This window comes from Bos grunniens, chromosome 10, assembly GCF_055505025.1.
Source record: "Bos grunniens cultivar Pamir isolate PY7600 chromosome 10, Bosgru_T2T1.0, whole genome shotgun sequence".
NCBI classification, from domain to species: Eukaryota; Metazoa; Chordata; class Mammalia; order Artiodactyla; family Bovidae; genus Bos; species Bos grunniens.
This window is the reverse complement of record NC_141174.1, coordinates 66,208,149-66,235,992: the sequence shown is the minus strand read 5'-3', so window position 1 is coordinate 66,235,992 and position 27,844 is coordinate 66,208,149. Positions and strand designations below refer to the sequence as shown.

The 27,844-nt window shown below is 36.5% G+C and overlaps 1 protein-coding gene across 30 annotated transcripts in view; it reads left to right on the top strand.

Annotated features, from left to right (window-relative positions):
* MGA (MAX dimerization protein MGA) overlaps window positions 1-27,844 on the top strand; it is a 148,842-nt gene that overhangs the window by 109,598 nt on the left and 11,400 nt on the right. For 7 of the 30 annotated variants that reach the window (XM_086321774.1, XM_086321793.1, XM_086321773.1 and 4 more), the window contains 10 exons: window positions 6,362-6,588; window positions 7,980-8,156; window positions 8,766-8,838; window positions 10,151-10,668; window positions 12,885-13,182; window positions 14,478-15,104; window positions 18,794-19,084; window positions 19,274-20,784; window positions 24,043-24,173; window positions 26,989-27,040. In XM_086321774.1, the coding sequence (XP_086177900.1) occupies window positions 6,362-6,588; window positions 7,980-8,156; window positions 8,766-8,838; window positions 10,151-10,668; window positions 12,885-13,182; window positions 14,478-15,104; window positions 18,794-19,084; window positions 19,274-20,784; window positions 24,043-24,173; window positions 26,989-27,040 (3,905 nt within the window). Of the gene's footprint in view, window positions 1-6,361; window positions 6,589-7,979; window positions 8,157-8,765; window positions 8,839-10,150; window positions 10,669-12,884; window positions 13,183-14,477; window positions 15,105-18,793; window positions 19,085-19,273; window positions 20,785-24,042; window positions 24,174-26,988; window positions 27,041-27,844 lie in introns of those variants that run through there. The other 23 variants (XR_015134918.1, XM_086321796.1, XM_086321797.1 and 20 more) reach the window with 17 other exon arrangements.

Below are 27,844 nucleotides of genomic sequence, written 5' to 3'. Positions count from 1 at the left end.
AGAACACTGGAGTGGGTAGCCTGTCCCTTCCCTAAGGCAGTTTCCTGAACAGGAATCACACCAGGGTCTCCTGCATTGCAGGCAGATTCTTTACCAGCTGAGCTATGAGGGAAGCCCTAGGCATGCAGAGTCCCTTTCTAATTTTCCTTGTATATGCAAGTTTTTTTTTTTTCCCAAGTGTTCTAGTCTTTAGTGTCTATCTCCTGTAAAGGGGGATGAGTGAAAAGTGAAGAGAGGAAAGGGTGCTGTCCCTTTAAATCCCCCTGGAAGTTACCTAAGACAGAAGGATAAGGCCTTGCAACCAAGTGGGTAGCTTCAATAGCAATGGCTTCCTGCCTCTTTGCATGTCTGTGGCCAGAGGCAGCAGTCAGAGCAGAAATCCCTGATATTTAGAGGACAAGGTCTTTTCTGCCCACCCTGGCTCCCACTGTGTTGTAAGCTGCTCCAGGAACATGTGCACAGCTGCTTGCCAGGTGACCAGGTGATGAGGAATGAGTAGCTGGTATTGTGCCAAGAACTGAAATTGAACCTAATGAAAGTTTACTGTCCCAGTCCTCCCCTGAAAGGTGCAATTCTTCATCAGACTCCAGAGTTTCAAAATATATCAGATTCTGCCAGTACAGTTATTGTTCACATCTAGAATCATATATCTTGGTGCTGCCTACTCCATCATCTCCCCAGAAACTTCTGTGTCCATTCTTAAACAACAACAACAAAAACCCCAAACCCAAAAAACTCCTAGCAAGCAAAACTGAATATTGTAATGGTGTTTCTTCTCTTTTTCATCTGTAATTTCATTGCAGTTCTAATCATTGCAATCCTAATCAAAATTGTGACAACTTTTTATGTGAAACTTGAAAAGCTGATTCCAAAATTTATATAAAAACGCACCTAGAAATAGCCAGGGCAGTCTAGAATAAGGCGGGAGGTCTTGCTTGCTAAATGTCAAAAAAGTTATAGAACTCTCATTTTAAGATGGGATGGGGACTTCCTTGGCAGTCCAGTGGTTAAAAACTTCATGCTTCAAGTACAGGAGGCAAGGGTTCGATCTCTGGTTGGGGAACTAGGATCCCACATGCTGTGTGGTATGGCCAACAACAAAAAAAAGATGCTTCTGGCTTGAGTATCAACTGAATAGACCAGTAGACAAAATAGAGAGGCTGCACTAGACTCAAACACATGAACAGTTGATTTGACAAAAATGGCAGAAGAGTAAGGAAAAGGATGATCTCTTCAGTAAATGTTGGTGGAATCATTGAGTATCCATATGGGGAATATATGAAACTTTATTCCTCACGCTATACATAGAGATAATTTCTACATAGATTACAGACCCAATTGTCAAAGCTAGGCAATACAACTTTTAGAAGATAATGTTTTTAAAAATGTGTGTGTGTATGATCTCATATTAGTAGAAGGGTTCTTAAGCGTGACAGGAGAAATAATCAGTCCTTTTTGGGACTGATTGTCCTTTTGGGTTGGCCAAAATGTTCATTCAGGTTTTTCCATAATATCTTACAGAAAAATCCAAACAAGCTTCTTGGTTAAGCCAATATCTTTGATGAATTAAAAATGAGAAACTCAGGTCTTAAAGACATTAAATGCAAGTGAAGATGTAAGCTACAGTGAGAAAATAGATACTTGCAATATTTAGGGACTTGTATCCAGAATATATAGAGATATCAGTGTAGATTAATCAGAACTAAGCAGTCCCATTTAAAAAAGGCCCAGAGGCTAAGACTGTGCTCCCAGTGCTTTGGGACCTGGGTTCGATCGCTGGTCAGATAACTAGATCCCACATTCCACAACTGAGATTTCACATGCAGCAACTACAGAGTTATCATCCCGTAACTAAAGATCTACATGCCACAACTAAGATGCAGTATGGCCAAATAAGTGTAAAAATTTTTTTTTAAGTGGGGGCAAGTCTTTTAGAGGCACTTGAGGAGGGATGTTGACCATCTCATTTATAATTGGAAATGCAAACTACATCCACAGCAAGATTCTACTGCATGCCTGCAAAAATGGTTATAATTAAAATTCTCTGATGATATCAGCTCTTAAGAAATGGGAGCTTTGATGTACTGCTAGTGGGAATGTAAATTGGTATAAGCACTTTGGAAAGTAGTTTGACAGTTTCTGCTGGGATTGGTGACTCACATGCCCTTAGTCTAGTAGGTTGACTCCAAAGTAACCAGCAGAACTGCATTCTACAACAGTGTTTTGGCACAATGACTCACAGTAACTAAAACCTGAAAACAAACCCAGATACCTGATAGCATTAGAATGAATAAATAATAGTATGAATAATCAGTGGAATAATATATACTACAGTAAAAATAAATGACTTACATGTAGAATATAGATATATTTTAGAAAATTGTTGAGTGAGAAGGAAAAAGGCAAGGCAGGGAACACATCTCTGTAATTAATTTCAAAAGCAGACAAAATTAAGCTGTGATGTTTAGTGGTGATGTTTGGTGTTAAAAAGGAATGCAGAGAGGTGGCTAATAATTTAAGTGAGTTGCTTGTAGGAAGGAATTATGAGAAAGGCACGCAAAGGCTTCTGGGGTTTGTGGCGATATTTCATTTTTTAATCTTTATAGAGTTTACATGGTTGTGTATTAATATGTATTGCTATTAAGTTGTATATACATTGTTTCTGTACATATGGGTATTATATTTCACAATAAAGAGATTTAAAATGCCTTCAGAATGGGAGGGAGATGAATATAGTATGCTGATTGTTAGCATAGCAGTTTTCTGGGACTTATATGCCCAGCACTTCATTCATGGAGCAAGTACTCTGGGCACTGCTAGGAGTGAGAGGAGTTAAGATATAGACAGTTAAAACTAAGTCTGTCTGTAAGAAGTTACTGTCAATTTGATGAACAGGTGAACATGTAGATATATATTTATGGTAATTTTAAGTGCCACAATAACAAAAGTGCCATGTTTTAAGTATCATGAACAAAAGGCTTTTTGAGAACTCAGAAGGCAAAATGATAATGCTCCGGAACCTTGGGAAGATGGTGTGTATTAGAAAGCATTTGAATAGAAAGAAGGGGATATTACTTTTTTCTTGAAACAGGTTTCTGTTCTTGGCTTCTGTGAATATATGCTACTCTGGCTCTCCCCTCAATGTGCCTTTGCTAGTTTCCTTTATCTGGGTTTCGGATGAAAGGTAGGAGTATCTCAAGTGTATTGTGAGGGGGAAAGAGAAGCGTTCAGTCTTGGATTCCAGACTGTGTAAAGGAGTCAAGCGGGGTTAAGGAAGTGTGAGGAAGTGGACTGTTGTTCTAGGTCTTGTGTGGAGTCTGTCCATTTTCATGGCTTCAGGTGTAGTCTCTGCCAATGGTAGTCTTAATTTTTAATGCTTACCCTAGTTACTGTCATTCCAATCTTAACACTGTCCTCAGCAGAACTCAATTCAATAGATTTTGTGAACTCTCCTATTTACTGGAGCCACAATTTCTGTTTTATCCACAAAATTTAGAGTTGTTTTTGATTCTCTGTGAGGAATTAATATGTTTAGACATTTTAAGAGGTTTTCTTTGGAAGTATTGTGAAGTTATGAGCTATTGTTTTCAAAAGAAAAAAACGATGAAAAGGGTTCTTAGTAAATCCTTAGTTTATGGAGGCTTAGAAAGTCCTTAAAAGATGATTGAAAGAGGCAAGACAATATTGCTTGACCTGAAGCCTTTTATTTTTGTAGTAAAATTAAAATGTGTGAAATAATTCATAGAACTAGACAACAAAGCTTTAACCAAATAAGTGATAGAGGCTCTGTATACACCACCTTTTTGTAAGGGCACCCTGGTTACCCTTTTAAAAATTGCAACCATCCCCCTTAAGATATATACTCATACATACTCACTAAACAGTTTATCAATACTTCTCTGGGCTTGGTTTTTTCTCATAAGCACTTGAAAATCCAACATATTTTCATTATTTTCCCTGTTTATTGACTGTCTTACCCTCTTCCCTCTACAACTTAAATATAACCTACATGAAAGCAAGATTTTTTGATCAGTTTTGTTCATTACTGTGTCTACAAAGTCTGATACATATGAATGTTCAAATATTTGAATACCTGAATGAATACTGGGGTTTTAACAGCCTTTGTGAATTATGTGATAAATAAGCTAAGTTATAAAAGTTGGATAACAGAGGCTGCTAAGTAGCTAATGAATTAACTCAATCACATTCTAGCTCAGGTATTTTCCCCCTTTGTGTTTTTTTAATCTTTAAGCCTTTATTCAGTATTTTATAGTTATACTCTGAATGATGTTAGACTTAGGAGACTTATAGACAAAATTATTCATCAGTAATTGGGTCTTAGTGTTCAGAGCATATGGACTTCTTATGAGATCAGGTAGCAGTTTGGATACTGCTTTGTTATGCAAGATTAAGTGTCAGTTGGTCCTTTTATGTGATTTTAGGCAAAGATTGTGGGTCTTTGGTTTAGAGCTATCCTCTCTGAGCACTGATCATTGAAATGCAAAACACAGTGTTTGCTTCTCTTGTCTTATTGATGGGAATGGACAATTTGCTTTTGAAAAAGAAGCCAGCAGCCTGTTAACCAAATCCTCCATTTAATTTGGTTAAGAATCAGTGCGTGTTTTCCTTTGTGTAGAACTTGTAGATGGTATGATTTCGTCTTAGTCAGGTTTCTTTGCGTTCCTGTTGATGTATTCTTGCTTCTATGCTGAGTTCAGGCTGACTTCTGAATAGAAGTTGTCATCAGAAGGCAACAGTAACAGCTGTGGAACCAGATTGATTGGGTTTGATCCAGGTTCTGCCTCTTATTATTGGACTTCTCTGAACCTCAGCTTTTACAAAGTATCAGTTCAGTTGCTTAGTTGTGTAGGACTCTTTGCAACCCCATGGACTGCAGCTGGTCAGGCCTCCCTGTCCATCACCAACTCCCAGAGTTTACTCAAACTCAGATCCATTGAGTCGGTGATGCCATCCAACCATCTCATCCTCTGTCGTCCCCTTCTCCTGCCTTCAATCTTTCTCAGCATCAGGGTCTTTACAAATGAGTCAGTTCTTCCCATCAGGTGGCCAAAGGATTGGAGTTTCAGCTTCAACATCAGTCCTTCCAATGAATATTCAGAACTGATTTCTTTTAGGATGGACTGGTTGGATCTCCTTGCAGTCCAAGGGACTCTCAAGAGTCTTCTCCAACACCACAGTCCAAAAGCATCAATTCTTCAGTGCTCAGCTTTCTTCACAGTACAACTCTCATATCCGTACATGCCTACTGGAAAAACCATAGCTTTGACTAGACGGACCTTTGTTGGCAAAGTAATGTCTCTGCTTTTTGATATGCTGCCTAGGTTTGTCGTAACTTTTCTTCCAAGGAGCAAGAGTCTTTTATTTTATTTTATTTTATTTTATTTTAAGAGTCTTTTAATTCCATGGCTGCAGTCACCATCTGCAGTGATTTTGGAGCTGAAGAAAATAAAGTCCGCCACTGTTTGCACTATTTCCCCATCTATTTGCCATGAAGTGATGGGACCAGATGCCATGATCTTCGTTTTCTGAATGTTGAGTTTTAAGCCAGCCTTTTCACTCTCCTCTTTGACTTTCATCAAGAGGCTCTTTAGTTCTTCTTCACTTTCTCCCATAAGGGTGGTGTTATCTGCATATCTGAGGTTATTGATATTTTTCCTGGCAGTCTTGATTCCAGCTTGTGCTTCTTCCAGCCCAATGTTTCTCATGATGTACTCTACATATAAGTTAAATAAGCAGGGTGACAATATACAGCCGCGACATACTCCTTTTCCTATTTGGAACCAAATGGAAATAATAATATCTCAAGGACTACTGTTATAGTTACATGAATTAAAACATAGTAAGTGCTTAGAATCTGCAGATAGTGAGGTTCAAAAAGTACTTGTTGTTATTTGTAAAATTAAAAAGTGTAACATAGAATGATTATCTTTCCAGGATAATAGAGAAAGCCTCTTCTGATCATGTTAATTATAATAGCATCTCCTGTTAACTCTTTATCCTTTATTTATCCATCTATATTTTTCTGTGTTGTTCTTATTACTTGATACTATATGTTTATTAGATTGTTTTCTCCTGTGGATTATAAACTCTCTGAAGGCAAGAACTTTGTTTTAGTCATAGCTGTTTTCACTCTTGGATCTAAAACAGTGTCTGATTTATAATAGCTATTCAACAAATACTTGGTTAATAGATAAATTAATTAAGGTTCATGAGGGCCAACTAAAGGTTTCTTAGGGGGTATCTATCTGTTGGATTATTTTAATGATTTAATGCTTTTTGTGAGGGAGAATATTTTGACAGTGCCTCAGTTAACTTTTGCCTTACCTTTCCTTTTGTTAAGCTATCTGTGAAACAGAACCTGAACAGCCTGTCCGACATTACCCACTGTGGGTAAAAGTAGAAGGTGAAGTAGATCCAGAACCAGTGTATATCCCAACGCCTTCTGTCATTGAGCCTATGAAACCATTGTTGTTGCCTCAGCCAGAAGTTTTATCTACTACTGTGAAGGGCAAACTACTCACTGGAATTAAACCTGCAAGGGCATATACTCCCAAACCCAATCCTGTGGTAAGCTTGGCGTTATACATCTTTTATTGAAAGTTATAAAAATCATTTGTAAAGGTAATGGGTTTCAACCAGATTTTTGGTTTATATTTTGTGAATCATGGTGCTTTCAGGTAGTATGTCTGCAAGCCATCTCCCTTTCTGATTTAGTCAGTTTAATTGATGGCATTTAAAAAGTGTCATAAAAGTTGACAGAAAACAGCAAAATTCTGTAAAGCAATATCCTTCAATAAAAAATAAACTAATTTTAAAAATGTCATAAAAGTAGAGTGAATAGTAGTACAATTGACCCTTGAACAACAGGGAGGGTTTGGAGTGTAGACCCTTTGTGCAGTCGAAAGTCCGCGTGTAATGCTACAGTTAGTTTTTTGTGCCTGTGGTTCTGCATGTGTGGACTCAACCAACTGAGGATCATATAGTATACTGTAGGATTTACTATTGAAGAAAAGCTGTACTTGGACCTGTGCAGGATTATTATAATTCTTAAAGATAGCTAAATCTCTCTTTAGGAGGATCATATCAAATTGGCTTTTAAAAAAATGACTTGGCAAAAGTCTTCTAAAGGTTCTCTTACTCCTGTAGTATAGAATATTGAGTGATTGAGATGTAGTATGCACTATTAGAAAAGCATTAGGAAGAAACTTTAAAGAGTCACTGTGATCTTTTTAAAGCATATTGTCTTTATATACAATAAAGTTTAAGGTTTAAAAGAATAGTTGCATGACCAGATGAAGACAATAGGTAGAAGATCTAATGCTTCTCTTGTGTTAATAGCTTAAGCAGTTCTGATTATTAGTAAATCTATTTCAGTCTTTCTGTTTAATTAAATTGAAGAAAGATTGTTCAGTACAGTGCTATTTAGTGTGGTCTCTATACAGTGCTAATATATAACTGTTTGTTACTAGTCTGTGATGAAATAAGTATAAAAACAGGTAAACATGTAGATATATATTTATGATAATTTTAAGTGCCACAATAACACTGTGTTATTATCAAAAAGGAGATATTTAGAAACTTTTGCCACAAGTTGGTAGAGAAATTTTTATCTATTAAATCTAATACTGAAAAACTTGATCTTTGTTTTTCTAGTAATTTATTTTACTGTCTTTTCAAAAATATCAGTCTGTGTGTGACAGGTAATTAAGAAATTTATCCTTCACTGCAGATAATTTGAGAACCACTGCTCTGGTGTGCTGAATTTTCTTAAAAGAGAAACAGATCCTTTCTGACTGCCCCAAGAGTCAGCACATACAAACTGTAATTGTACTATTTAAAGTTTGCATTAAAAATTTTTAAGTGTTGTAATAGAAGCAAAGATTACATCCTTTTCCTTTTGGAATCCTGGAGACCTTGCCCCCCAATATTTGGAATGTTTTGTTGTATGAAACTTACAGATCCGGGAAGAAGACAAGGATCCAGTCTACTTGTACTTTGAAAGTATGATGACTTGTGCCCGAGTTCGAGTGTATGAACGAAAAAAAGAGGAAGAGAGACAACCATCACCATCACCATCCCCATCATTTCAGCAGCAGGGCTCATGTCATTCTAGTCCTGAGAACTGTAGTGTAAAGGTGAATTCCTTATTGCATAGATTTCTCTTTTTAACTTCCAGTTCCTTGCTGCTAGTATTAGAATTTGCATTACTGTTGGTATAATATGAAATAATTCTTTAGGGGCAGAGAAGGTTTACATAATGTGCATATCAATTTATGTTTCTCTGCATACCTATTCTAGAACATACTCCCTTAAGGTCATTTTAAAAGTATTACTCTTTCTGAAGTAGGAGTAATTTTGAAAATTTAAACATTTTTGGTTTTAATAATGTGGTTTATTAGGATTTGAATCTTTCTGCATTGGTGAATTTTCTAAATAGTTGAAACTTGTTTCATTAAACATCAAATATTTTTCCTTCTTTATTAGAATTACACTATAAAATGCAATGTTAATTGTTTTCTTGGTAACTCAGTCACTATCACAGACGTTAAACAGCAAGACTACTTGTTTTTATGGTTGTATAGTGTGATGGTAATGCAACTGTGCCTGTGGATGTCAAGATGTTCTTTGAGTACTTTAATTTTTCTATTATTTTAGGCTTCCTTGAGAGATTTAATTCATATGTCCTACTCTCTTGATACTAAATATGTATTGAATTGAAGTATTTGTGTTGTTCTCTTTGTCAGGAGCCAGCTTCTGAACAGCAGCCTTTGAAACCACTCACTTGTGACCTGGAGGATGATTCTGATAAATCACAAGGTCAGAATGAAAACTATGACTTATCATTTGATCGTGATTATTAATATATAGGTATGGACTGTACTAATAATGAAGGGGAACCAAAGCTACCAATCCAGAGCATGTCTACCTACCTTGTTTCTAGTTTTGGTAAAAATAGAGACTACAGGTAAGTTTTTTTCCCAGTTTTTTGCTGTGTTTAACACTCCTGTTCTAAGAAGTACAATTTGTTGGTATTCGTGGTATGGTGTGTTGTAAGAAACAGGATGAGGTCGGTGATTTTTTTTAAACTCCTTTACAAACCTCAGCAATATTGACATCATTAGTTACAGAAATTTTACCTGAGATTTTCAATAGTTGCTGCAGTTGGAGAATACAGAGGGAGAAAGGAAGGAGTATCACTGATTTATCTAGTAAATGTTACTGCTAGAATTAGTATGATGAAGGTAGTGTCTAGGGAATTAACTGTTTGTTTTTGATTTTGCTTCTTAAGACATCAGACATTTAAGCAGCAGTGTCTCCTAAACTTTTTTTATGGCATGATACACATACAAAAGTGATAATGTTGCTAGCACATTGAGGCAAGTGGAGAGGGTGCCTGTTAGCATGATCACCCTGAAGGCTGAGGGGATCGCTGTCCTGATGTATTGATAACTGTAGTACATTGGTTGGGAGATCCTGCTATAGAAATCTAGCTAGTGAAATGTATATTTAGTTAATGTGTTGCCATGAATGTAAACATACTTGAGGTGTGCATGGTCTTGCATCAAATGTAGAAGTGGAACAATCATATCCAGAGGCACAGAAGTAGTTCTGAAATATTTGCAGTGGAAACTAGAGGTAGAGTGCAAGGGTTTTTTTCCCCAACAAAAACATCATCTTTCTTGCTGTTCTTTAGGGTTGACTCTACCTCTCACATATTACAAAGCATCTTGCAAGTGTCTTTGCTTTGCTTATATGGATAGCAAGTACACTATACTATATAAGCCTAACCCTGGTTATATACTTTGTTTGCAAGATAGTACCTTCTTATGTAATAGTTAATGGCTTTTTAGAGCAATCTCAAGAGGGATTCACTTTTATTAAGAGGGCCCAATGAGTAGAATAGTGAAGACTATTATAGTCTGATTTTCTGGAATCTTTCTTTTTTTCATGGAAAACTCCCAAATTGTGAGTGTCAGTTTACCACTGAAAGTCCATGGGAATGGGATACTGGGCAACTGTTGAATATCTATGCTCCTGGCACTTTTCTGAGAACTCAGGAAAAATGAAAATCTTTCAAAGTTCAGAACAAAATGCTATAATGCAGAAATATCTTTCAATTCCTTACCAGAAAAGAGCTGGAAGTCTTCCTGCAATGAAGGGGAATCAGCTTCTACCTCCTATGTGCATCAGAGGTCACCTGGTGGTCCCACCAAACTGATCGAGATCATCTCAGACTGCAACTGGGAGGAGGATCGGAACAAGATTTTGAGCATCTTATCCCAGCACATCAATAGCAACATGCCACAGTCACTTAAGGTGGGCAGCTTCATCATTGAGTTGGCTTCTCAGCGAAAGAGCCGGGGTGAAAAGAATCCTCCTGTTTATTCTTCTCGTGTGAAAATCTCTATGCCATCATGTCAAGATCAAGATGATATGGCTGAGAAATCTGGATCAGAGACTCCTGACGGTCCATTATCCCCTGGGAAAATGGATGATGTCTCTCCCGTGCAGACAGATGCCCTGGATTCAGTGAGGGAGAGATTACATGGAGGCAAAGGTCTGCCCTTTTATGCAGGGCTTTCTCCTGCAGGGAAGCTTGTGGCCTATAAACGTAAACCCAGTTCAAGCACATCTGGGCTTATCCAGGTGAGAATTATCTTTAATCTGGATGTAGCACCTTTTTATACTTAGGTACCACCTTGATTTTTCACAGCCCTTTGTGGGCTTTACATTATTTATCTTTGCATTCCTTGGGAACTGGGTGACAAAATCGTCATCTCTTTTTGTAATAGGCCTAGGTTAGATGTATACCCAGGGTGAATTTTTGGCACATTTTACAAACAGAAAGGTAGAGCCCTGTATGAGCTTATAGTTTTCTTTTTAGTCTTTCTAGAAAGTTGCCTTTAAGCTGTTTTACCTAGGCTATAGTGATATTTTGACAGTCAAGCAAGAATAGTAAGGGATTCAGTCTAGTTCTTGGGATTATTATTAGCAGATAACTTTTAAAATAAAATGAAGTGAAGTTAATTTTTAAGATAAGCAATATATGTTTGAAAACTTGGGAGAAAATTTAAATTTAGGAAGATGTTATTCAAATACATAAATTTTTAACAAATTGAGCCACAGTTTACATATTTTATCTTTATTTGATTCATAGAGTTCTTGCCAGTCTAATCATTGTTATAGGGCAAATATCTATATCCTTGCTACGTAGTACTTCAGACAGATATATTAGTAAAATTACACTGGCATGTAGAAAATCTTTTTGAAGGAAAGTTCTGAGGTAAAATGTAGTCATAGGTCCAAAAGAGTTTCTCCTTTTGTTCAGTGACATTAAATGCACTTTTATATCAGAGTACCAAATGTGGGGTCCTGTCTGACATTACTGCTAAGGTTACTTGACTTCACTAGCTCAGCTGCTTCTCTGGGTTAAGGACTGTGCCACCATTATAACTGATCTACTTAATTAAAAACTTTCTATTGCAGTTACCATGTAACTGCTTCTGTTGATATTTCTTAAACTCTTAATGATGAGAGTGTTTTCTCCTTGTTTAATTTACTGATTGATGCTTTGAGAATAGCAACTTACCTGATATTTTAGTGAAACTAGGCCCCCTTCAAATAGTCATAGAAATTTTGTGTTCTCCTGTCTAGGACTCAGAATGCCCCCATAAAATATGAACCTGCATAGCAGTCAGGCCACTGTAAGGTATGCTTTGGAAAAGCTGCCGAGTAGTCTTCAGAGCAAGTCCCAAAGGAGAAGACAGGAGTATCTGATCCAGACTCCACAGAGCCTGGAAAACTGTGCAGGAAAGTTTACTCTAGGATGGAAAGATCATATTCTTTGGATCAAACTCGGGGCAAATATATACCTGATCTGTCTGGAAATAACAGTTTTATCTAAGTAACAGAATAATTTTTGTGTCTTAGAAGAGGGAGTAGCTTGGTGTAGCTCTTCTCCTGACCAGTTCTCTATTAATTTAGAGAGTAGGATTTTCTCTGCCTTACTCCACTTCCTCACCCCTTTAAATGATGGAAAAGAGAGACGGAAAAAGATTTCTTCTGTAGTCATTTAGCAATAAGACATAGAGAACTTAAGTAAGAAACTTGGGAAGTTTTGTTTTCTTTCTTTTTAAAATGATTCTCCTGTGTAAGATGGGCAGTCTGTCAACTCAGGCAATAGAGAAGAATCTTTACCTCATTCATTGATTCACTTTCTTCTGACAATTTAGTGGCAACTTAAAAAAAATTACAATGAATTTCAACTAGCATTTATTTTGAGTCCAAGTTTTGTGCAAAAGATGAAGATAGTTGTCTTCAAAACTGAATTTTTTGAAAACTGAAAACTAAGGTGACTTTGTGGCTTAGGTATTTGTAACAGTGACTTTCTCATAAGTTAAAGCAGACTTCCATGTATTTTTCAAATATTAAGGACCCTTGTGAGAAAGCTTCATTATGCCTCTGGTCTCATCAGAGAGATTCTGTGGAACACAGTTACTCATTTTTATGCTGATGATTATTAATAGCTCAACCATAATTGCTTATTGACAAGTAAAACAATTGGATGATTCCTTAGATTTGACTGTATCTTCCACAAATCTAGAATGCAGGTATGATGAGTTTCTGTTTTTAAACTTCCAAAATGAAGGAGATGAGATTAGTTGAGAATATCAGATGGCAGCATTTTTTTTTCATCTCCTAAATACTCAGATTATACCAAATGGGAAAAGTCCATTTCTTTTTCCCTTTAAATCTGAAAAATTAGACTTTTAAAACCTTGTAAAAATGAAACCCTTGTCAAGGGAGATGAGTTAGCAAGAGAATTTTATCTTTACAGAATTTCTCTTTGCCACTTGTTTCAGGTTAATGGTAAGAGTTACCCGCAGGCTAAGTTGCTATTGGGACAGATGGGGGCATTGCATCCAGCCAATAGGCTAGCTGCTTATATCACAGGCAGGTTGCGACCCTCAGTCCTGGACCTCTCAACCCTCAGTACTGTCATCTCCAAGGTAGCATCCAATGCCAAGGTGGCTGCATCCAGGAAACCACGCACCCTGTTGCCTTCAACATCCAATTCCAAAACGGCATCATCTTCTGGCACTACAACAAATCGCCCTGGGAAGAATCTGAAGGCGTTTGTCCCGGCGAAAAGACCAATTGGTAAGTTGGACTGTTTATATGTTTTGGGAAGGGTTGTGACTTGGTGCTGGGCCAGTGGATACAGATATGGAGGTTGTAAAACTTAGAGAAATATAGAAGTTGGTACTTTTTTTTCTTGATGTTTATCTTGCCTGAATTTAAATATTTTTTTAGTAACTCTTCTGATGACCTACAGTACTAAATAAATTGAGTTATAGTTTTATAGTTATTTCCCAGACGTTTAGACTGGTTTTGTTAACATAGAAAAGACTTAGCTTTTTAATTTTGTTTTGCAGAAGGGAATACATATTCCTGAGTACTTTCCCTAATTTACTATTTCTCCTATGAGGACTGGTGTTTTTGGTAACCAATCGTATGTATGTTCCCTGAATTTATGAAACCAAGGAGCTAGCAAAATCAAAATGCATTATGTTAGTATAGACTTAGAGTAGAAGGCTCTTGTAAAACGTAATTCTGGGAACATTGATTTATTATATTTATCCCTGTTCTGTGAGTAAAAACCTAATTTATTTAACATCTTAGTGTTAGAGTCTGTAATAAATTGCCTCCTTAAATCATTTGTGTTTTAGAATTGACAGTATATACAGTTGATTTTATTGGATTCCTCTTTTTGTTTTTTCACATCTGTTTAGAAATGTTAAATAAAAATGTCATTTGCTGTGTTTTTATTCCTCTTAATAGGAAATTGAAATCTCTGGCTAAATGCTGGAGTTGTGTGAAGATGGAGTATAGGCATTGCCTTAAAAAGAACTCTTTCTACCTCTTGTTAAAAAGGTAGCTTTAACTGGTGATCTTAAAAAAAAAAAAAAAAAAAGGATCGTCTTATCCTGGCCTCTTCTGAAATGTCTTTTTGCATATTTCTAAAATGCAAAACTTTACTGTTTTGTAAAAGGACAGCAATAAAGAGGTAGAGGTGCTGTGACAGAAGGAAGTGGTGCAAACAGATTTTAAAATTAGAATTAGGAATACAATTTCCTTACTTTCTTCCTCTGTTTTAGATGCTGAAGTTGTGTGCTGCTGTGCTATACAGTCTTTTTAGTGTTCTGGCAGTTAGACTGTATTGCATAACCAAAGGAATTTCAGAAGGAACATCCAATTTTATTCCCTTTAGTTGTTAGAACTTTGAAAGTTAGGTTTGGGTGGACAGGTATGTTTGACTTCTGTGAGTGGAAATTACAGGTACATACCTGTAAGAAATTGACCCAGTGGTGCACAATAAATGTTGATAAACACAATCACTACAAGGATGAAATATGAGAACTGAAGATTTTTGACCTGCAAATTTTTATTTGCAGCGGCTCGACCCTCTCCTGGTGGTGTGTTCACACAGTTTGTGATGAGTAAAGTTGGAGCCCTGCAGCAGAAGATCCCTGGAGTTAGCACACCCCAACCCCTAACAGGGCCACAGAAGTTCAGTATCAGACCTTCTCCAGTAATGGTCGTCACACCTGTGGTTTCTTCTGAGCCAGTTCAGGTGTGCAGCTCTGTGACTGCTGCTGTCACTACTACCACCCCTCAAGTGTTTTTAGAAAATGTTCCTGCTGTGACACCTACGACTGCTCTATCTGACGTGGGAACTAAAGAAACTACTTATTCTTCTGGTGCCACCACTGCAGGGGTTGTTGAGGTCTCTGAAACTAATACCAGCACCCTTGTAACACCTACCCAGTCTACAGCCACTTTGAACCTTATCAAAACGACTGGGATAACTACCCCTGTGGCTTCAGTTGCTTTTCCTAAGTCTTTGGTAGCATCTCCTCCAACCATAACTCTTCCTGTTGCTTCCACTGCCTCCACCTCCATAGTCGTGGTGACCACAGCTGCATCTTCTTCCATGGTGACCACACCAACTTCATCTCTGAGCTCTGTTCCCATTATACTCTCGGGAATTGATGGGAGTCCACCAGTGAGCCAGAGACCAGGTAAGGCCTAGATGTTACAAGCTGGTTTATTTTATAGCTGGTTATATAACTTTGTGGTTCTGATAGAATTACAGGTAAATATCAAGTGTTTCTGCTATAACAGGAAAAAAAAAAACAAACTTTACATTCTGCAAAACTGAACACAAAAAATAATGGACTTCATGGTAAATACAGGGTTAGTACAGTCAGTGAACATTTGTGCAGTTTTGTAACCAGTGAGTGAGTGAAAGTCGCTCAGTCATGTCTGACTCTTTGCAATCCCATGGACTCTAGCCTGCCAGGTTCCTCTGTCCATGGAATTCTCTAGGCAAGAATACTGGAGTGAGTAGCTGTTTCCTCCTCCAGGGGATGTTCCCAACCCAGGTATTGAACCCAGGTCTCCTGCATTGCAGGCAGATTTTTTACAGTCTGAGCTACCAGGGAAGCCCCAGAATGCTAATAAAAACTATTAACCTTCAAGATAAACAGCCTTAACAGATGGTTTAGTGGAGCTAGAGATTTTCTCAGGAAATTAAAAATATTCAAAAGCATTAGAATGGAAATGCTACATTTGGGAGTGGAACTCAGCCAGTAGAGCAGCCATTAAAGTGGGTGCAGGAGGAAGTGCAGCAGCTCTTGTGTGTTGAGAGCTAAGGGCTCATGTCTCTGAGGGAACCAAATGTAGGTGTGCCCAGTTTTGGGAGTGGGAGAGCTGCTGCTTTATATTTAAAAAGGACAGATCAGAGGGCTTCTACTTATGTTGCAGCCAAGCTGAAGGTCTTTTCTCTTGCTTAAGATTAAAATTCTTGGTCCTTTTTTTTTTTTTTTAAGGTCCTCTTGCCTAGTAAAAATCATTTGTGAATCAGCCCAACTCCTATATACTATACATTCTCTTAATTATTATACATAAACTGATTGAAATAGAAGTAGGGAAGCATATTTCTTTATTTAGGACTCGGATATTTTATATGTCAACTTTTTAGTTAAAGTTAATTTTTTTCTCTTGTTGACTTAGTTTAAGTGAATTTGAAATAGAAATAGTTCACACTTTGGTCACTTTTATATCCTAATTCAACCAGCTAAAGTAACTTAGTAGACTCAAAGAAGAATTAGTATGGAAAGGAGTGTGAGAGATACAGGATATAGTGTGTGTGTTAGTTGCTTAGTTGTGGCCAACTCTTTGTGACCCTACGGACTATAGCTGATGAAGCTCCTCTGTTCATGGACTTCTCCAGGCAAGGGTACTAGAGTGGGTTGCCATTCTCTTGTCCAGAGGATCTTCCTGACCCAGGAATTGAAGCTGGGTCTCCTGCATTGCAGGTAGATTCTTTACCATCTGAGCCACCAGGGAAGCCCCTACAGGATATAAGGGGGAATAAAATAACTGACAACAGTTCTGTCTTGGTTATTGATAGTTTTCCTACTAAATATTTTTGTCTTCAGGGGCATGGTTTAAATCCCTGTAGATATTTTAGGAAAGGGATTTATAAATTGAAGTGCTGTTGAAAGGAAAAGTGGATGACAGTGTCAATTTTGTTGTCTTTTGCTACTTCCTGTCAACACACGTACCAAAAATGGCTAATAATATTATTTCAAAAGTAAGATTGTGTTTGATGAAGCCTTTTTGATTTCCTTTTGAAACTCACAGTTCACATCTTGTCATATTTTAACTGGTCACGTCTTCTAAATCATGTATTCTAACCTTTCTTTATATTTTTAATTATGTCATGAAACTGTGAAGGTGTTTACCTTTTGTAGTTCATTTTCTCTCAGATTTCAGTCACTCAGAACATACGTTCAGGTATTTTGCTCTGATTCCCATTTGTACTCTCATATAATTGATTTATTATTGTTATTTAAATCAAGTCAGTTGTTCACTTAAGTATACTTTTAAAAGGAGCAGTATTACTGTAATTGGAAACCAGCATTACTTGCCAGAATGGAGGATAGTCTCTTAAATAAATAAACTGAACCAATAATAATAAAAAGTATCAAATACCAGCCAGCTCCTGTGTATTTTTAACATGTGACTTGTTCTCTGTTAATGAAGGAAGTTAGAAAATGCTGGCATAGTCTTTTTTTTTTTAATTTTAATATTAAAGACATAATATTAGAGACATAATTTCTTCTGTATTTAATCAAAAGATTAAAATTCTGACAGTATAATATGGTGTTATTCTATATGACATACCACCTTAAAGTATCTTATGTAATACTACTTGAGGAAATACTAGTTGTATATTTTCTTATCTGCTCTTCTATAAAAGGAGCTGACTCACATCACTGCCAACTTCTAAGGAAGTATGTGATTTTGTTATAGTTTCATAAAGTGGATCCCAACTTGGGGATTTAGACCTCTGACTTTTTCATTTGACTTTTCATCCTTTTGTCTTTCTCTTCTTCCCCTCTCACCCAGTGCAATAAATAATCACTTATTTAGTGTGTATATTAGAGGCTGCTTTGGGAGTAATTTGGTTTTGAATCATTCTGTAAAACTCAATTTGAATAGAAATTTTCAGGAAATTAAGAATGTTTTACTTTAACATGTTTCTCACATAAGATAGATGATTTTTTTGTTTGTTTAAAAAGTTGCACACTATTTTTTTTTAATCAGTTTGGTCTTGTGTTGTTATTTCCTTTTCAAAAGTAATCATGGATCTTCTATAGTAATTTGTCATGTAAATGTTAAGGAGCATCACTTTCTTTTAGAAATTTGATACTTTTTTGGGCAGAGTGCATATTACATATTAAAATCTTTGTTTTGTTTGGCTTGTTAATTTTTCTGTTTAGTGACAAACTGATGAAAATTTTTATTTAAAAATGTCAAAAAAAGAATAATTGAAAATAATAATGTTAAAGAAATTCAGTAATTTGAATGGTAATATTAGATCACTTTCATTTATGTTTACTATTATCATTATTCCTACTTCTTTATTCCTATGACCAAAAACTCATACTGTTTTTTTCCCATATCCTTGGTGTTTTCTTCCAGACATTGAAGTGCATCTTTCAGTACTATTAATGTTTTGAGATCTCTTTTAATTCACATCTTCTGCATTAAATTTCTACCTTTTCTGTTTCAAAACTATGTTTGCCTCTTCCTAACCAGGCTTTATTTCCCTACTTCTTTGATGTCTCTTAATTTCATTCCATTTTTGGGGGATATGTGTTTTTTTTTCCTTTTGAAAAATAATTTTCACAAATCTGTATGCTTTGCTTATTCATCAGTGAACTTTAAAGGCCAAGAAGTTTTTTTGTACCTTGTGATTTTTAGTCTTTGACTTTGTCTTCCTTGAGTAAGACCTGTTAAACTAAGTCATAAGCCTGTTAAGTATTAACAGCCTGAATTTTTAAGTTGAACAGAAAATTTACTTGAACTTTAATGAGCATCCAGGTTTAGAGTTGTGCCTGTGTTCTTTCTTTAGGCAGAAGTATTATCTCTTTAAATGTACCTCTTGACAGTTGAGACTTTCTTTTTTTTACCAATCTAAATGTAAGGCCCTGTAAGCTGTGGTTAATACTTAAGTTTAAAGTAAATTATTCTCAGCCATAAGTCCTGTGTCCTATATCATGGACATAACAGAATTTTGCCAACTCTGTAATTTAAATTTGTACTTATTTGTAGCATGGTTAGATTCTTTGTCATAATTATTTTTTCCCAAGTATTAAAGGGAAATTCTGATACTATGTTTCCATTTCCTATTTTTCAGAAAATGCCCCTCAGATTCCAGTGGCTCCTCCACAGGTCTCTCCTAACACAGTGAAACGTGCTGGACCTCGATTGTTGTTGATTCCAGTGCAGCAGGGTTCTCCTACTCTTAGACCTGTCCCAAACACACAACTTCAGGGACATCGAATGGTCTTGCAGCCTGTTAGGAGTCCAAGTGGAATGAACCTATTCAGGCACCCTAATGGGCAGATTGTCCAGCTTCTCCCTTTGCATCAGCTTCGAGGATCTAATAACCAGCCCAACTTACAACCTGTCATGTTTCGGAACCCAGGTATAAAGTTAGAGATATTTTTGATAAGTTTCTCTTTTCTTGAATCATTTGGTCATATGGTATATTTATATACCAGCATTGGTCTTATCAGTCTCTTGAAATCAATCACCTGTTAGGAAAAAAATACGTACTTTGAAAGTCTTTGATGTGGGCAATGGTGATTTAAAATGCTTTTTTTTTCCTCACCAGGGTCTGTGATGGGAATCCGTTTACCCACTCCTTCCAAACCATCAGAGACTCCACCTTCTTCGGCTTCGCCCTCTGCTTTCTCCGTTGTGAATCCTGTAATTCAGGCTGTTGGGTCTTCTCCAGCAATGAATGTTATCACTCAGGCACCATCATTGCTTTCTTCTGGACCTAATTTTGTGTCTCAGTCTGGTACATTGACTCTGAGGATTTCCCCTCCTGAACCACACAGTTTCACAAGTAAAACAGCCTCTGAAACCAAAATAACTTATAGTTCAGGAGGGCAGCCTGTTGGTACAGCCAGTCTTATTCCTCTCCAGTCTGGTAGTTTTGCCTTGTTGCAGCTCCCAGGACAAAAGCCTGTTCCCAGCTCCATTCTTCAACATGTTGCTTCACTTCAGATGAAAAGAGAATCTCAGAATGCAGACCAGAAAGATGAAACAAGCTTTTTAAAAAGAGAACAAGAAACCAAGAAGGTTCTGCAGTCAGGAGAAGCTGTAGAGCCTGAGACTAATATAATAAAACAAAACTCAGGAGCTGCTGTCTCAGAAGAAACTCTGAATGATTCCTTGGAAGATAGGGGTGATCATTTAGATGAAGAATCCCTTATAGAAGAAGGGCCTACAGCTGTTAAACCTTCTGAGCATGTCTGTAGCACTGGCTCACACGCAGGTGAAGACTATAAAGATGTTGAGGAAGAATATGGGATTAGGAACCATAACAGTTCCAAAGAAAAACTGACTGTTCTAGAAGTTAAGACCATTTCTGGAAGAGCCAGTAACATGACAGTCCAAAGTGTGAATAATGTGCAGCTTAAAAAACTTGGTGATGTGAAAGTGGAACAGCAGAAAGGCTTAGACAGTCCAGAGGAAAAATCAAATGAATTTCCAATTATCTCTAAAGAAGAAAGCAAAGTTGAATTTTCAGGCAGTAGAGTTGCGGAGCAGCAATCTAATCCAAAGCCAGAGGCCAAGGAGAAGGAATGTGGAGAGTCTCTGGAGAAGGACAGCATTAAGGAGAGGTGGAGAAAACACTTAAAGGGCCCTTTGGCCCAGAAATATGTTAGAACTTCACAAGAAGGCAAGAATGAGACAAATGAGCAATTAATTAAAGAAACAAAAACTTGTAAGGAAAATTCAGATGTGTTTCAACAAGAACACAGTATCTCTGATTTACTTGGAAAAAGTGGAACTACTGAGAATGCCAGAATTTTAAAAACTGAATGTGATTCTTGGAGTAGGATTTCTAGTCCTACAACCTTCTCCATTGTCCCTAGGAGAGCTGCCAAAGGGAGCAAAGGGGACGGACATTTTCAAGGTCACTTACTGCTCTCAGGAGAACAGATAAAACCAAAGCAAGAGAAGACGGGTGGCAGAAGCAGTACTGACTTCACTGTTTTGGAGTTGGAAGAGGAAGACGAAGAAGATGAGAATGAGAAAACCGATGATTCTATTGATGAGATTGTGGATGTTGTTTCTGACTACCAGAGTGAGGAGGTTGATGATGTAGAAAAGGTGGTGAGCCCATTTTTGTTGTGACTGAAACCTCAAGAATTTAAATGATTCATTAGAGACAATAGCTTTTCCAGAAGATAACTTAAGACCTGATACATTCAATTGGATGCCTAGGTTTAAATCATGATTAAATGACTTTGTAGTTCTTAGGCTGTGTCAGTCAGGTAACATTTATTGAGCTTATATTGTGTTTTGAGACTTCTCTGATATTATACAGGAAGGCTGGTTTAAGCCTTGGGGGAATAGATGCTTTGAGAGTCCCTATCAAATTAGGTTTTTTGTTTTGTTTATTTTTTTAAAAAATCCTAAAATCACTACTCCCATTTGATCTCAGTTTTTTTCACATTTTTTATGCAAAGTTATTGTAGCTTATCTGGTAGATATATATAAGAAGCAGGGAATGGGTGGCCTTAGAACTGGAAGATAATTTGTCAGCATTTGTAGAGATGTTTTTTGTTTTGGAGAGAAATGAAAAACATCATTTAGTATTTTATTATCACCCCGCCTAAAGTTGCTTTCTAACCATCTCCTAAAATTAAATAATTAGTGTCTAAAATTTATATTCTAACCTCTGGTCATCTTCCTTTGTAATTTGACCTTTATAATTTATTTTTATTTTTTAATTTTGCCGAAGCCATTTTCATAGACTTCTGTGTAGAGTTGTGTTTGCTGAGCTAAGTAATTGAGCATCAGTATGATATAGGGCAGGAATTGGGCAAACTTTTTTGTAAAGGGCTAGTTTGTAGATATTATAGACTTTGCAGGCTAGATGACTTGCTTTTGCAGCTACTCAGTTGCTGCTATAGAGGGAAAGCAGCCATAAACAGTAGTAAGTGAATGAGTGTGGCTGTGTTCCAGTAAAAACCTCAGTTACAGAAACAAATGGGGGGCTGTGGTGTGCTGTCCCCTTCCCCTGATGTAAAACATAAGGAGGTTATAGTCATCTGCCTGTGGGGTATCTTGAAATCGAAATTGAGATAATACGGCCCTTTGCAATGATTGTCTTGCATCGCAGTTTTAGAATTTCACTCCTTTTGAGATTCATTTGTTCTCTGTGTTACCTGGTCCTCCTCCGTTAATGCCTAACTGTCTTAGGCAAATAAAATATAGCAAAAAGGTTTATATTTTAAAATTCTAAAATGTCTACGTTTTGAAATGTTTCTATGTCATTATTTCTGAACCTCACTGTCTCATTTGTAAATGAGATGGATAATTCTATATGCATTTGCCTTGCATTCTATCTATAACCTTATCCTTTTTGAGGACTTACATCTGTAGGTAGTTTAGGAGTTAGATTGCCAATCTTGTTGCACTTTTTGCAGTCTCATTATAAGTCAGCCTAGGTAAGCATCAGACCAAAAACAGTCCAGCTTTATTTTAATTAAATTTTTTTTCTATTATGGTTTATTACAGGATATTGAATATAGTTCCATGTGCCATACAGTAGGATTTTGTTGTTTATCCATTCTATATATAATAGTTTGCATCCAGTCCATCCTTTACTCAATACTTCTCCCCCTTGGCAACCACAAGTCAAAAACAGTCCTGCTTTAAAATCAGTGAAAACAAACAAACAAACAAATCAGTGAAAACTATTGCTATCAGTAGAACTGACTTAATGGAACCTTTAGAGTGTCTTAGTCATACAGAGTGGCATTGCTTGAACTTCAAATGGGAAATCTGACAGGTACACTGGCCATTTTAAAGTAAGGGCATTCAAATTTAAATTCTACATTGTATTTATGTATATGTTTGACACCTATGATAGCTTTATGCCTGTTAAGCATTGTATTGGAATAGTGTAAGGAAAGTTGTGAATAACCTTTTTAATTTAAATCTTCCCCAATTAAGTTAATTGGATATTATTTACAAAGCCTCCAATTAAAGCCATGTAATTACATATTCTTCAGTTTAAATATTATAAAGCATCTGCCTACATTAGTATTCAAACTTTTGGGCTTCTGTTGGTTTAGATTCCCAAAGTTAATTTTAATATGCATTGATTAATACACAATATTTAGATGATGATTAAATTGGGGATCATAAATGATGACTTGGAAAAAAAAAATGATGACTTGAGTCATTTATGTCTGTTAGCCATAGGGAGCCTCTAATTTGGGAGTAAGTAGTTTTTCTGGTGAGATTAAAATAGAGCTAGTAAAGTGATAGGGATGCTTCATTTTGAGTGTGCTTCTTTGGTACAGTACAGTTACAGATGACATATTCTCTGTTTAGTTTCTGGCATAATAAACACTATTTTTAAAGGTGGACTTAGAAATTCTATCTGCATAGCCCATAATCCATATAGTTTATATGCATACTAAGTTACTTCAGTTGTGTCTGATTCTTAGTGACCCTATGGACCATAGCCCACCAGGCTTCTCTGTCCGTGGGATTTTCCAGGCAAGAACACTAGAGTGGGTTGCTGTCCCCTCCTCCAGGGGATCTTCCCGACCCAGGGATTGAACCCATATCTCTTAAATCCCCTGCATTGGCAGATGAGCTCTTTTGCCACTAGTGCTACCTGAGAAGTCCCTCTTATAGTCCTCTGTTGTGAGTTTCTTTGGTAGGTGCTCAATAAATGCTTACCGATTGACTCATCTTTTGGTATAATAAGCAGTACAGCAAGCCTGGGCTTCTTTTGGTATCTGAAATTCTTCAAAAGCTCTCATTCTGTGGGATTGAGATTCTTAGAAGATTGGGCTATATTCTGTTTGCATATCTGCCTTGAATGTGTTTTTGTGGGTGTTTAATATGGGGTTAACCATGAAGCACTGTTACACTAGAACTTGAGTTTTTCTGCTTTCTACCTTCTCCCTCACCACGTTTTATTTGATTGCTATTTAATCTTTAGATTTATGCAGCTTTAATATATCTGTACTTGAATTTGTCCACTTGCAGTAATATTGAAGCATCAGCACAGCCCTTTGGAGACTCTGTCTCTTTAGTCTAATCTTTGTTGGGTTGTCAAAAAAGTTTGTTCAGGTTTTTCTATACCATCTTGCGGAGAAACCTGAACGAACTTTTTGGCCAACTCAGTGTGATTTATAATGTAGTTCTTGGTTGTTAGCCCTAACCATATGCTGTCTTTATGACTTAATTCCATTTTAAGATTAACAGATTTAGGGTTATTAGTACTCATGGTTTAAGATCAATGTTGGGCACTGGTTGGCTTTATAAGGGAAACATTCAGTTGAAAAATTTAGGTGTGCTTGCTTCCCAATGCTTTATTTACTGTTGGACTCTGGTGTATTTCAGAATAACTGTATAGAATACATTGAGGATGATGAAGAACAAGTGGACATTGAGACTGTAGAAGAGCTCCCTGAGGAAATTAAAATCGCCCACATGAAGAGCACAGCTGTCCATACAGAGATTTTGAAACAGCCGTAAGTCTTATTTTTCTTTGGATTGTTATTTCTTGTATTGTGACCATAAGCAAAACTGAATGTTCTAGTCAAGAGTTCTGGGTAATTGACATAGTTCCTTTATTTCTCTAGCTTTTTATCTTATTAGTAGATGAGGAAAGGAGCTGAAATTCAGAGGTAATTAACTTCCTTGTTATTGCTAGGAAACAGTATATAAATGTGAATAACATGCTTTCTGAGCCTGATACATTGGCATTAAAATACTAGTTTTGTTAGTTTGTAGCTATTTAACCTTGGACAAGTGTGTAATGTTTCTGACTTTTAGATTCTTTACCTGTGAAATGAGGAAAATGCCCTTTTTTAAGGCATTAAATCATATAATATATGAAATAACTAGCATAACTGACACAGTGGATTACTCAATAAAGTTCTTTATCTTTTAAGAATACAGTTGTAAATTCTAAATGTGGTTACTTTGCTAGTTGAACGGGTGAGGTACAGTTAGAAAAATTTTTCTGCCTGTTCAGCTGATGAGATGAAAACACAGAATGATAAGATGACTTAGGAAAAAAATGTTATGCCTTAGTAAACCTTATATTGATTAGGAATTGGGGTATGAGAGAAAGAAGGTAAGAGTTATTTTGTGCCAGACATTGTGCTTTTCAAGTTATTATATCATCAGCTACCTAAAGTAGCAATGAGTTGAGAAAGAGTAATTCTTCACTCCTAGTGAGAAAGTCTAAGGTAGGGATATGGTGGTATTTTTCTTCACTCCAGGGCTATTTGGAAGGTCCTTCAAGTACCTGGACTCCCAGTTAGTGCTAGTGGTAAAGAACCTTCCTGCCAATGCAAGCGACACAGGTTCAGTCCCTTGGGTGGAAAGATCCCCTGGAGTAAGAAATTGCACCCCACTCTAGTATTCTTGCCTGGAGAAAACCATGGCTAGAGGAGCCTGGCAGGCCACAGCCCGTGGGGTTGCAAAGAGCTGAACATGACTGAGCACATACAAAACACCTCAGTTGCCTGTTGGTTATGATTGAAAGAATTTAAATCTCTTAAAAACTTAATTAGACTTAAATTCAGTAATATTGCAGGATGTAAGTTCAGTATACTAAAATTGAGTTCTAAAACAATAGCAATAAACAAAAAAAAATTAAAAATACAAAAAAGCTGTTTGGGATTTTTGATAGAATCAATAATATTTTATAAAAGTCTTACACAACTTTTTGATAGAAATTGTGTAAGACTTTTATAAAATGTTATTGAAAGACATTGAAAAAATGAAAAACAAACAAACATTGATGAAGATTTCAATAAACAGATTCCATCTTTATGGACTGGAATAGTAAAGGGCCAGGAATAATTAACAGTTAAAGAGCACAAACTGTAAAGGAACAGATTGTTAAAAATTTCTGTCAGTAAAAAGGTGATTTCAGACTGTAAGGAAAATATTTGCAATATGTGTTAGAGGATTAGTATCAAGGATATAAAATAATTCTTACAAGTCAATAAGAAAACGGTGATCCACGGGCTTCCCTGCTGGTAAAAATCTGCCTGCCAATGCCGGCAACATGGGTTTGGTTCCTAATCCAGGAAGATCCCTCATGCCTTGGAGCAACTAAGTCCATGGGTCACTGCTATCAAGCCTGTGCTCTAGAGTGCAGGAGTTACAGCTGCTGAGCCCATGTACTGCAAGTACTGGAGCCCGTGCTCTAGAGCCTGTGTTCCACAAGAGAAGCCACTGCAGTGAGAAGCCTGCAAACTACACAACTAGAGTAGCCCCTGCTCACTGCAACTAGAGAAAAGCCTATGCAGCAATGAAGACGCAGCACAGCCAAAAAGAAATAAATAAGATTAAGTAAATTTTAAAGAAAAAGGAAAGAAAAGTATGATCCAATAGAAAGGTAAGTAATGGATATTGTGGGCAGTTCACAGAAGAGGAAACCTGGACTGCCAATAAACATACACAAATTTGTTCCCCCCTCACAAGTAATTAAGGGAAATAAAGATTAAACCATAATGACGTTACAAATTTATACCCAGAAGTTTGGCATAAATTGAGATTTCTGAAATAATATTGTCTAGTTGTGGAACAATGGGAACATACTACAGGTGGGGGGGGGGTATGAGTTATTATTACCTCTTTGGGGAGCAGTGCGATGTGACTACAGTTGAAGATGTGCATGCATTTCTTCTATCCATCAGTTCCACTCCTAGATATAGATTCTGGAAGGGTTCACGCACAAGTATAAGGGGTCATGTGTGGGGTTGTCCATTCCAGCATTTGCCATTGTGAAAATTTGGATGCAATGTAAATAATTACTAACATACTAAAAAAATAAAATTTAGAGAAGTTATACTTTGGAATACTATATAGCAGTTAAAATCAAACTACAAGTATTAACATATCTCATATGTAATGTTGAATGAAACAAATCAGTTGAAGAAAGATACACATTACATATGTTTAAAATGCTACACAATATTTTCTTTTTCAAGATGAATCAGTACATTCCTAGTAGAACTATATGAGAAGGAAGGAAGGCGGATATTTTATTTCTTAGGCTGAATGACAGATACCTGGATGTTGATTATGTATTTTGTTTGTACAGTTTTACATGTTTGAAATATTTCACAATTGAAAAATGTAATTTGAAGTTTTAAGGTTTTTTTGGGATAATTTGAGAAAAAAGGATATTGTTGAATAAATCATACTGTCACAAATGGGACTATGGGAAAATAAGCCAGTCACAGTTTAGACAATTAGGGGTGGTTTGAAATAGGTCTTAGATTATTGAATTTTGATAAGACTTTGGAAAATACTGTCTTTATTTAGGTGCTGTACGCCTGTCTCTGCAGATGAAAAAGCTACTGAAAGGAGTCGAAAGGTATTTACAGAATATTTAATGATAATTGCTCATTTAATAAAATTGATAACATTTGTCCTTACAGGTAAAACATTAGTTACATTAATTATGACTTTTTTCAGGGCTGCTTTTACCAATGAGTTAATATAATCAGCTACCCCCCCTTAATGAAATTACACTACTACTGTTTTTTTTTTTCCTAATTCTACCCGCCCACCCCACCTAGTTGATAGAATAATTTAGAGGAATTAAAATGGGCATGGAATTTGTGAAACTTGTTTTGTTTATTTGAAAACTAATTGTATAATCTGATGATGTGATGTGAAATAGGCTAGCATTCTTTCTTATCTAGACTCCTGATTTTTCCAGTGACCTAAAAAATTACTTGTTATCTGAAATAATGGCTGGCAATTCAGGGAGCAATGAGATTATAAATTTTCTTTGATTTTCTTAATATATTGTGTAGGATATCATGGTACCATGATTAAGCAAGATTTTCTCTATCCTTACTTAACACTGTGGAGGAATTAATTTCAATTTTGAAAAATATATAAGTACAAATTACAGATTGGGAGAGAAAAGAGGGAAGAAGAAATGAAAGGATATAAGTACGGATACCCTCGTTTTACAGAGACACTGTCTATTGTGGATGAAATGAGAAATGGAAATAGAATTATATCTCCAAAGGGATCAATAGAAGAACTAAGTGATTTATCTGTATTAGGAAGATGGGATGGTGAGATACAAGAGAGTGGTGAACTGAATTCTTTTCTGCATCAGATCAGATCAGATCAGTCGCTCAGTCATGTCCGACTCTTTGCGACC